Below are 12089 nucleotides of genomic sequence, written 5' to 3'. Positions count from 1 at the left end.
TAATGCCGGAAGACCGTCAGCCGAAGCATTGAAATTTCCGCGCGCCGCCGATACATTCTTGCTTCGGCTGACGGTCTTCCCACCGCTATAAACGCAGCTGACCATCATTATTATATTTCCATGTGTCCAAAATTATGTAAAAAAAATTTCAATCGGATAAAGTAATTTTACTTTTCAATTTTTTTACAAGTTCACCAGTTCAGCTGACGTATTTCCCCCCTCTACGGCGCAGCTGACTATTTTTTTTTATTCTACTAAATGTCAACAATACACAAATAAATTTCAGCCGGTATTAAATGAGTTGTTAAAAATTTTTTTTGACACGTTACGCAGCATCCCACGCACGTACCCAGTAGCGCCAGCGGACGGTTGGTTTCGTCATCCATTGGATGGCGTCCGCCTTCAGTATTAAAATCAGTCGGCATGAAATGATGAGGTCAAAATGACCCCTGGCTCCCGGACTATAACATGTCTCCATACATGTATGGGGAAAATTTATGCTGCAACAACAACAACGCAATTTATATGTAATCATATACAGTTTTAGATTTATTTATGTACTTTATTTCAAAGATACTTTAAATTTAGCTTACTTGTGTTTAATAAAAACTGAAATGTACATAACTACATAGAAAGAAAAAAAATATATGTGTTCAATTGCGTATAAACATTGCAAAATTGCATTAACCAATATAATACTCAGTAAATCATAAATGTAAACTGAAGAAATACACACACGCCGCAAGCAAGAGTGTTATAAATTTGCTCCCACCCTACCAACCAGCATATCTGCTCATGTATTTTACATATCATTTTATTCTCTACACCGCAGCAGTGTTCCAGCGCACAAACATATACACTTTTAGCTCATACTGTATAAACTTATTACTACTATATGCAGTGGTGTGTTTAAAATCACTTTAAAGAGATTTTGTTAAACTAAATATTACTATTTGCGTTTCACACACAATTATTTCTCTTAAAAAATGAGTAATAAGTTGCAATTTACAATGGGCACACAAAATCAAGTGTTTACAATGTTAAAAAAAGGAAGTTAAATATGTGACAAGGCCAGAAATAATGTGTATTTACATTTACACATTTCAGTTTTGTTTGGCGAAATTTTTACGCTTACTTCTGCTGTTTAATTATGTTGTTTGATCGGCTTAAAAAACTGCTTTTACATTTTTTCATTTCTCATTTTTCATTTATTTCGTTTGGTAAATTATTTTACTTAATGTAACCTCCTTTTGCATTATGTATCGTTTTATCATCGTTTATCATATATGTTTAATTTTGTATAGTTTTATTTTAATAATAATATTTATATTTAAATTATGTTCAGTTGCGAAACTATGCAAATATATTATTTAGGTATTTTCGTTTTCTTCTTGTTGTTGTGTTTTTTCACTACTATTCCAATTGCATCTGCATCTATTTGATATTGCCAGTTTTTGCTATAGTCGCTAACGCGTTTTGAATATCTCTATATATTTCTCATTTGCGGTAATTTCACAACTACATGTCGACGCCGCAAAGGCTAATATATTTAATAGCGGTAATTACATTAGCACTGGCAGTTATCAGCATTACCATTGCGATTGTTTCGGTCGGTATTAAGGCGGATTTGATCAGGAAATTCATTATATAGTTCAACCTAAAGGATTTTAAAGAAAATTAGTTGGGTTCAAGTAACATTTACAGACTTTAAAACAGAACAAACAGAACTGGGTACTTACCTCGGCTTCCTGAGCAAGCGCATTCTTTGCAATGGTCTGGAATGCCAACTCTACATTGGTGCCGTCCTTTGCTGATGTTTCAAAGTATGGCAAATCATTTTTAGATTGGCACCACTGTTGGGCACGTCGCGTGGACACCTATACGGCATGCAGAATGCATTTTTTTTAACGAAATAGTAATATGGTTTTTTTTAAAATATTTTCATATTGGTTAACTGTGAAATCTATGTATGTACCTGTCGGTTATCCATGTCAACCTTATTGCCCAGCACTACGAATGGAAAGTGATCGGGATCTCTGGGACTGGCCTGTATCAAAAATTCATCGCGCCATGAATCGAGATTCTTGAATGAATTTGGTGATGTGACATCGTAAACGAGCACACAACAGTCAGCGCCACGATAAAAAGCCACACCAAGCGATTGAAAACGTTCTTGTCCAGCAGTATCCCAAATCTTTGAAATAAATAGTTCGTTATTGTATTATTTTAATTGACTTGAATAAATTTACTTATGTATGTATGTATGGATGTATGTATATAGCAATTAAGTGAACTTACTTGCATTGTGACTACTCGGTCGTCAGCAATGATTTCTTTTGTACAGAAATCAGCACCGATCGTTGCCTTGTATTGATTTGAGAAACGTTTATTTATATATTGATTCATGAGTGACGTCTTGCCGACGCTACTATCACCGAGAATGATCACTTTCAGCAAAGACTTCTTGCGAGATGCCATAGCTGCTTATTTCGTTGTGATTCCTATAGAGCTTTGCTTTTAACTGAGCTATGTGAGTGGCGTTTTGGTGATAAGACTAGAAAAAAAAGAAGAAAATTGTAAATTGCTGACAGTGGCGCTGCTTTGAGGCCAGTTGATCGTAAATATTATTGTACCCTAATTCGATCTGCGGTGTAGAGTAATGTCTAATCGCTTTATATATAAATTTCTATATCAATATCAAATAAACCACTTTTCAAAAATATACCGACTTCTTCTTTGCATGGATGTATGTATTGAAATATGTATTTGACATACATTCGTGAGTATGAACACAATCGCCTCAAGGGCAAATATCAAATAGATAATACCCAGAAAGTATTACACCAAATTAGCTGCTTACATATATTTGTTGTTGTATGACATTCATTTACATGCACACATATGTATGCAGGAAATGAGTAAGGCAGACGATTGATGAGTCAGCTGATGGCTAGTTATTCAATGATCACCAAACAATAGCATTGAACAATTGACTGCTTTGTAATGTGAGGTTCTTGAATTTCTAGCGGTATATTTCAGAGATAAATGACATTGATAGAGACGGAAGTGAGAGAAAGTATGGCAAAACAGAATACCCACTTTTAGTTATCAGTTACTGCTACAACAACAACAACAACCCACATTTAGCAGTCATCCCTCTTTTTTGAAATATTATACACAAATCTCCAACAAAGAACAACAACAATTAAGTGTATGAAGTGCACTAAAACATGTATAGTTCATTAATAATGAATGCTTAGCAATGAATGGGATATAAATAATTAAATTTCTCTTAGTAAATCAAAAATGTTAACAATTCTTTCTGTTCGACTTGGATTTTTTTTAACAGCACTGAATTATGTAATTCCCTGGAAAACTTCAATAATCCTCCATTTATCATTTAAAGATCCAATAAAAGAAAAAATCTTGCATGCTTCCACACGCAAAAAAAATTGATTTTTGCACCGATGAGATCGCTGGGTCGGCAAAGTTATTTTGTCTTTACACTGCTGTGCATGTATGTATGTACATCGGAGCTCTTTTATGAGATAAGCATTATCACAACTGTGTAAAAATCTGCAGTTCATGCCGTAAATGTGTATGTAGGACACAGTACATACAGTGATCGTCAGGAATTTGTGACTTTATGCCACGACAACATTATCTCTACAGTTTTTCTGCTTAGAAAAATAAATGCGTGTTAACACTTTCCTAGGAGTTATTTACTAAGTAAGGAAGGAGGTGTCTGATATATTCCTTGCTTCCACATAAAACGCATTTAGATGAAAGTGCAACCAATTAGAACTGGACTGGAATGTAACTGATTCTAATTTTTTACTTTCTTTTCTAATAGCTGTCGGCCCTCGGCAGGTAATGGGAACCTCTGAGTTACAAAAAATAATCAAATATCCAAACTTCTGTTCTGCACATATCAAAACCGATAAGATTTTTAAAAACATTTTGTGGTGTGACGAATCGAAGTTCCGTTGTTTTGGGTCTGATGGAAAAAGGAACGTTTGGCGTACACCGAATAAGCCTCTATAAAACATGGCGGTGTTACGGTTATGGTATACCCTGGCGTAGGTATACGACATCTTTATATATAGGTCGAGAAATGTAAGAAGGCGGTCAAGAAACACATTTCATTTTGTTCGAAACACTTCAGACTCCAGCGTGTACGGTGAACTTTTTTTCTTGTAAGGTGATTCGGTCTAATACAGTTTGCGACAAACGTCAGCGCAGCAGTATTTTGACCAATTATGATTTTTTTTGAAAGTTCTTAATTTTTTTATAAAAGTATTCTAACAAAAACTGTTTAAATAATCAACGAGATTTTTCAGCAATTGCAATCTCACACTTTAGATTAGGTAGTGCTGGCAGTTTTTTTTTTAAGTTCTCACTTAGACCTCTGGGGGCCACTGTGCTACCAGTGCTATGTATTATATTTGAAGTCGAAGTTATTATTTTAAGCAATTCTTAATGCACGTCTTCGAGAGTTTTAACAAGCCGTTCAAGCTTTTTCCCAACACTTTAATGCACTAAAATTTATTAAGCTATAAAACTGCATACTGAAAAGCTTTCCAAAAATTCTAATTAAAAACTGTGGAAATGGTTTTCATTCATGGAGTTCTCTTAATTTCTGCACATAACTTAAAACCTTGATTTATATGGTTCTTGTTAGAAAATCTGCTATGCATACTTTTCCAAAAAAAAAAAAAAAAAAATGGCAATTCATTGCGATAAATAAAAATAGTCAAAACTGGTCCAAATTTCATGTAATTTCGTTTTGTCACTCGGATTTAGTACATTGGCTTAGATTTTAATAAAATAAATCCAATACTTTAAGGAATCGTGCCAGGCAACGCAGTATCGTGCTAAAAAAAATCGAATATATTTCTGTTGATTAATTCGTTAATTATATTATTAAATACTCCCAAGTCTTTGTTTCAATTGTAGTTCCCTACTCATTTAGCGATTCATAGCGTAACTTATATCAGCCTTGGGTAACTTTACTTTTTTACTTCAACTTCTAATCTCATTGGTCGTTTGTGGAGTTAATGCGCTGGGTGGCTTTTTCCACCGAGATGTTGAATAATCATCACATTCGTCTTCCTCCCCTTCACCCAGTTTTTCCTATCCAGTTTTTATTATTTTTAAACGTGGACTTCGTTTTTCACAACTACAACCACATCATTCACGCCTCTAATTCAATTTTGACCATCTTTATGTGGTTGTGAAAACTTAAGTTATTGCTTTTCTTTGTTTGTATTTTTTTCAAGCTTCTACGTAGAATTTGTACCTTTTTTTGCAAATACGCAGTTTTCGCTTTTTCACCAATATGAACTATTTTGCACTATTGTTATATTATCTATTAGAACAGGAAAATTAAAACAAAATATATTTAACTAGCAACGATGATTAAAACATCAAAAACCTCGATAATGCTCAGAACGACTGACAGCTAAACTGACTAAATGATAAACACACAAAATACCAATAAAAACGAGTAATGAGAAAACTGTGTGAGGAGTGAAAGCGAATGACGTAGACAGCAGAATGGTGAGTTTTTATGATGTAAACGGTGCTGCCTGATAAGGTAAAACTATTTCTAAAATAATTCCATTTGTGGAACAACATCAAGACGCTCACCACAAATAGGAGAAGGAGCTCGGCCAAACACCTAACAGAAGTGTACGCGCCAATTATTTATTTTTTTTTATTTCTAAAATAATTTCCTTCACACTTTCCATGATATGAATCAGTACTGGTACATTGGCTTAATTTATGTTTAATTTTTAATTAAAATATTTTCTGTTTTAAGAAACAAAAAGGTACATAAATAAATAATTGCAAGTTTATGAATTTATCACTTCTTGTGTTCAATCGCTATATTTTTGCTGCTCTCTGTCGAATATACAAAAATAATGCCAAATACGCATGTGTATGTGAAGGAACTTCTTTATATCCTGTTTAGTGAATAGCATGAATAATTGCACGAGATCTATTACCCTAAGGAGAAAGGAAGAAGTAAATTTTCCCAGTGTCCCAATGGACTCATTCGAATTTACAATGAATATTGGCAACACCAGTCTAAATTTGTCTTTGCAAAACTGTCTCGTGTTAGCGTCAAGTAATTTGGCAATACATTCATACTTCTTCACTTATGCATTCACAAACCTCTCATTATCTTCGTCGCTGTCTTTGATTTGTCGTAGACAGTAAAATTGGCAAATGATTTGACGAACGATGCTTCGTCGTAATTCGCGAAAGAAAGGAAAATCTAAAAATTGAAGAGCGCACAATTAGGAGAAATCTATTTTAATTTGAAGAGGGATTGAATTTATTATAAACTATGCTTCACTCTACTCTTCTATTTTTTTATTCAAAAGAACAACTTAATACTAGTTAGGGGGCGCCAACACTCTAAACCCACACATAACTTGAAATTTAGTTTGATTTTTTCGTCATTTCAACCTTGGAGCTGGCTCTAAACAAACAAGGAGTGACGCAAACTCGGTTATGACTAAGATAAGTAACTAACTTATTTATAGTCGGCTTTAATTTGACATTGATTATGCGCCAATATCTCTAGCCTGTACAGATGGCTCCACGGTTGCCATAACTCGCGAAGATGTCCAAAAAAATGTTCAGCCTATTTTTCAGGATGCCCATAAAGTGTTTAATCCTCTTGAGGTTGCACCCTACTGTTGGAACTTTGCTTAGAGCTTTTATTTGGTTGAGTTAGTATAACGCCGCATGAACAATAATGAATTATTCAACCCCTGTAGGCGAAGGGGTAACATTTAGAAGTTCCGGATTCGAGACCCAGTGTTGGCATGAAATACCAAATGATAGAAAGTTTTTCTAATAGCAGTCGCTTCTCCGCAAGTAATAGTAAACCTTCGAGTGTTTTCTGCCATCCAAAAGCTTCTCATAAAAAAAACATCTGCCGTTCGGAGGCTGTCCCTCTGTTGATGTAGGTTCCCTCCATTTGTGGAAAACATCAAGACGCACACCAAAAATACGAGGAGGTGCTTGACCAAATACCCGACAAAGGGGTGTAAGCGCTAATTATTTTTGTAAATATAATTAATTAGTTAATGAATCTCTGTGGGTATATTAAAGGGGTTCTAGAAGAACCTAATTAACTCCTAACATTCAGTTTTTTACAATCATTCGCTTCATAGGTTTTAATTGAAAGTGCCACGTATGTCATGGGTATGCAACGATTTCGACGACTATACAAGATTCGATATTTTAGAGAAGACCCCAGAGTGCCTCAAAATAATGAAAAAAAAAAAAAATCAATGAAAGGTAAATTTGGTGAAACAAAAATATATTCTTGTATTAAATCAACTAAGACAAAAAGAGAACGAAACGGAATAGACCGAGTCAGACTGATGAGGGTTATTTTTTATAAGCTCGGCGAATGTCGCGTACGCGTAAACTAAAATTTAAAGAAATCAGGAGCTAGCCTTTTCTTGATCCAAGAAAGGTTTTCCATGTTTTCATCTTAAAGAATTTCATCGATTACCAAGACTGTTAAAATTTTGCTCGTCACATTGCCAGAAAAATTTTTAAAAAGCGATGTTCGAAAACTATATTTTAGTGAGCAAACGCAAAATTTGATTTTTACAGTTATGCTCGCCCTCAAGCCGAGTTGTTACACACTTTGCATCGTGCAAACTCCGCTAATGAGACCTGCATACATATTTCACAAACTCTTCGCTAAATTATATATATAATGGGCGCGTACAACCTTTTTGGGTGTTTGGCCGAGCTCCTCCTCGTATTTGTGGTGTGCGTGTTTCACAAATGGAGGGACCTACAGTTTCAAGCCGACTCCGAACGGCAGATATTTTTATGAGGAGCTTTTTCATGGCAGAAATACACTCGGAGGTTTGCCATTGCCTGCCGAGGGGCGACCTCTATTAGAAAAATGTTTTTCTTAATTTTGGTGTTTTCACCGAAATTCCAACCGACGTTATCTCTGTGAATTCCGAATGGTAGGCGCGCACCAACCCATTCGGCTACGGCAGCCGCCTGATAGTTATAATACGTTCACATATAAGTAGATGATCTACCTTTTCGTACTTAACTCCAAATTCGTAGTTAAAATGCGAGATTTCCCATACAAAATTTCTCTCCCAAAATCCGAGATTATAAAATAATCCTACATAATGTCACAACAGTATTGACAGCCGATTGTCAATTTTGCAGGTAATCTGCCATATGTGAACGGGTAGATTAATTTTGTGAATTTATTGGGAATTAATTCATATGTGAACGTACTTTGCATCGTGAAAGCTCCGCTAATAGGACCTGCATACATATTTCGTTCTTTTCAGATGTCTGGCAGCACTAACTCTTCGCTAAATTACACAAATTTAACAATATAATCAAAAACTATAGGTCTAAAGATCACTATATCCTCCACCCTTTACATTTTTTGTGCAAAGCGTATAGCCTAGTACTAATTATTCCTCTTTTTTATTTACCGAAAAAATGAACTATGGTACTTTGGCAATATGGAGTCGCTAACTAACTTAATACTTTCTGAAAATTACACACCACAGTCGATACTGTATTTTCCCAACACTGTAAATATGGTGACATATTGGTCAGATCGGAATCATAAACAAAAGCAGAAAAAGCAAACAAGAAAAAGGCAAAGCGGATAACAAAAAGATTTTAAGTAGATTAAAAAACGCAATTGGATTGAAAACTTGAAAATTGACGTTGGCCATGTAAAGCGAAAAATATTCATTTTGAATAGCGTCGATAAATCGATTACGATTTCTATATATATACAATGACTAGACCGTACCGTTTAAGCGATAAACGAAACTACGCCAAATACATATACATACATACATATATACGCACACTTCCTTTTAATTACGTAGCACTTTTCACAGCACTAAACTTCGTTGCTTTTAATTGCCTACTAATCCCATAATTTTTGTTCAATGGGGATAAGTGATCGTTTTTCTTACAATTGTGGAATATCGTAGCTGAAAGCAAATAATTTCTATCGTCACTTCTTAGAGCGAATAAAAAAAACTTGTAAATGTGTATAAATAAATATGAATTACTTATCACTGTACACTTAAAAAACGTTTTCTACGACACAAATTTCTAATATTTCCAAGAGCTAGAGAAAACAACTCGTTTAGAAAAATTCACTTTTAATAAATACAAGACAATAAACTAAAGGTATTCGTGTTGCCAGCCTTTAATCTTTTCACTTAGTTGTACGTGAATATTCGTTAGGGGGCGCCATGAGCAGATTAGACATGGTTGCATTCATTTAAAACTTTGTTTTTGTGGATATTTTATAATAATTATATTGTTTTTAGAATCAGATACAATAATTTAAGTTGTGCGTACAAATATTTGTAGCTTAAAGTGCTGAAAAAGTCAAGTTTCATAATTTCAACACGGGTAATTTATTTTCGAATTTCTCATAGCGACATTTCTCTTCGATCTGTACATGCGGCAGTTGAGCTTCCGCCAATATGTACGCCAGCGGAAATTAGAAAGTCAAACGTGTTGCCGGAAGCATAAATAGGAAAATTACTTCAAGTTCAAAAAATATAAATGACCAGTGCGCATTTTGTTTCCAAGTGAGTGCTGCATTAGCTTAAACAATCGCCATCAACATAGTTATAAATCCAAATATTTGTCAGACCCCAATTATTATCCAGCATTCATGGCATTTGTACCAATTCTGACACCATTTTGAATGCATACAAACGGCACTTCCTTTTGTTGCAACACATTAGCCACGACTGATTGCAACGATTAACTCGTCATACAAATTAGGGCAACCAGTGCTAACGATTTCCTTAACAAAATCATGTCATTAAACTGGAAGCTTCAGCGGACTATTGATTAAGCGCCCATTAGCAGCACTTTTGTGTGTACGTGCATATCTGAATACCCATCAGAATCACTTGCAAGTGATGATGTGATGTGCATCAACCAACCAACCAGACAGCCAGGCAAAATGTAACGGAACATTGGTTTTGTATAAGCTTTAAGGCTCCTTTTTGAGGATGTGTGTTTTCCTGCACTTTTCGGTGTCATTAATTCTCTGGCACGCAAATTTTTCTTTTAAGCCAAACGGGTCAACTAATTACGAAAAATTGGCTTGCTTCACTATGTACGCAACGCACTGCAGCAGACCGACTTGGTTCATGCTTCGCGTTGTACTCGTATCACGATTTCATCATTGACGAATTCAGGCGTTTGGTGTGCATCATCATCAACGCCAGCTCTAACATTCAATGCCACGCCCGCCTTCACGTCGCATTTGTACACATAGCCATGTGTACACACACACACGCACACATTAATAGGTACGGGTTACTTGATCGTTGATGCCTACGCAATCGTATTCGCACTTGCGGCTGCGTCTGCATCTTCGTCAGCATTTGAGCCAATAATTATGGTTATTAATCGGCTGTGGAATTGGCTGCTAATTTGCAGTTTAGTTGCAAATTCTGGCCGATGGCATGCAATTATGGTCTAAATTATAGCTTAAAAATAAACAAAACACCGCATCGAATGTCAGCCAGTGCGCTTTAAGTGCAATGCGAAGGCAGTAAGGCAGTAAGAGCGGCAGCAACTGACTCAGCCATAGCCACCGCCGCCGCCACCATCGGCGGGAACATCAGATCAGAACGCATCGCGACAGCATCAGACCGTTTGGGGATCGACTCGTGTTGAGTGTTGAATAGCTGTGATCAGCATGCACGTATACTGGTAAGTACACATACACACACACACATACCTATACCAGAGATACAGAGATACATTAACATTCTCTGCTGATGCTTTTGTGTACGCAAATAGATGCAGATATGCTGGTATCTCCATCAGACGAAAACTTTATCGGTTGCATGGGATACGGCGACTGCGACCTCAACTGTTCTGCGCTAAAAGCTAAAGTGTAAAGTTGTTGCGCCACTCACATTAACCACTTCCTCAAGCTGTTATTTTCGGAGCAGCTGTGTAATGCGAGTACACAGTGTATGGAATATTATTTTAAGTGACTATAACTTTTGGTAGGAAGAAGAAGTCTCTCATGTTCTCATATTTGATGAAACTTTAAAAATATGCTCATACATACATACACGCTACTTATACTAGTACATATACACTATATTCTCTTTAAAGTCAAGTTTTAATGGGCATTTAAATGGTTGGGTTAGGGAGGCATGCTGTACTGGTCTATTTCTGCAAATCTATGTAAGGCAAAAAATGGGGTTTCAAGCCACAGGGAAGCTCTGCGGAAGGGCTATAATATCACTAAACTGGAACTTGCGCCAGTGCTGCCCTGAATATCGTTTTGTACTTACTTCCCATCGACTTTTACGTTATTTCCATCACTGCTCAAAGTGCAATCAGGTTAAAGGAGGTGGCCTATGGAGACAATTTTTCAAGGAACATGGTAGCATTTTTAGGTAGTTAACACTGCAAACTGGAGTTTAAGGGTCGTGCTGGGGCGATTTTTCCAAATTGACAGGATTGGAACGAGGGGAAAATTTGCACCGAAGCTGGTACCTCTGTCTTCACTGATGACTCAATGATGGAATCGGCAGTCGGAACAGGGGTTTTCTCTAAATCAACCATTTTACCTATTTCCTGAAAATTGCCGAATACTGCTAGTGTTTTTCAGGCAGAAGTCTGTGCGATCCTGCAGGCATGCAAAATGCTTAGGAAACGTAGGATCAAGGGAGGTATTAACATTTTCTCCGATTGTCATGCCGCGATCAAATTCCTGACGACGCCATGGTGCAAATACAAACTAGTCAACTCCTGTAAGGAGGAGGTCAAATCTTTTTGGTGTGCAGGTAACATAGATGGGGACATAGGAACATAGAGGGGAACGAAATTGCCCATGAGCTTACCAAGAAGGGGTCGCCTAAATTGGTCTCAGAGAACTCCTACCCGGGTATCGGCATCCCACAGACAGTTGTTAAAGGGGAACTGCACAAATTATTTCTTAGGAAAGCACAGAAAAGATGGAGCTAGATTTACCTTTGGCTGCAGTACAATAGAAGGAGTACTCAGAAAGTCCTGGG

At 36.3% G+C, this 12089-nt stretch overlaps 1 protein-coding gene across 5 annotated transcripts; it reads right to left on the bottom strand.

The window, feature by feature from the left end:
* Positions 1–536: 536 nt before the first annotated feature.
* On the bottom strand, positions 537–9216 carry LOC128855901 (ras-related protein rab7). 5 transcript variants are annotated; one of them, XM_054091131.1, is made up of 5 exons: positions 9096–9216; positions 2299–2554; positions 1976–2194; positions 1740–1877; positions 537–1657 (listed from the first exon to the last, which is right to left on the bottom strand). In XM_054091131.1, the coding sequence occupies exons 2-5, from the start codon at positions 2476–2478 to the stop codon at positions 1568–1570; spliced, it is 627 nt and encodes a 208-aa protein (XP_053947106.1). In that variant the 5' UTR covers positions 2479–2554; positions 9096–9216; the 3' UTR covers positions 537–1567. The 5 variants fall into 5 exon arrangements, with proteins under 5 accessions (XP_053947106.1, XP_053947110.1, XP_053947109.1 ...); XM_054091135.1 differs by having other exon boundaries at positions 9108–9212; XM_054091134.1 differs by lacking the exon at positions 9096–9216 and adding an exon at positions 8887–8990.
* Positions 9217–12089: the final 2873 nt, after the last annotated feature.

This window comes from Anastrepha ludens, chromosome 2, assembly GCF_028408465.1.
Source record: "Anastrepha ludens isolate Willacy chromosome 2, idAnaLude1.1, whole genome shotgun sequence".
In the NCBI taxonomy this organism is placed as follows: Eukaryota; Metazoa; Arthropoda; class Insecta; order Diptera; family Tephritidae; genus Anastrepha; species Anastrepha ludens.
This window is presented reverse-complemented; position numbering and strand designations above follow the sequence as displayed.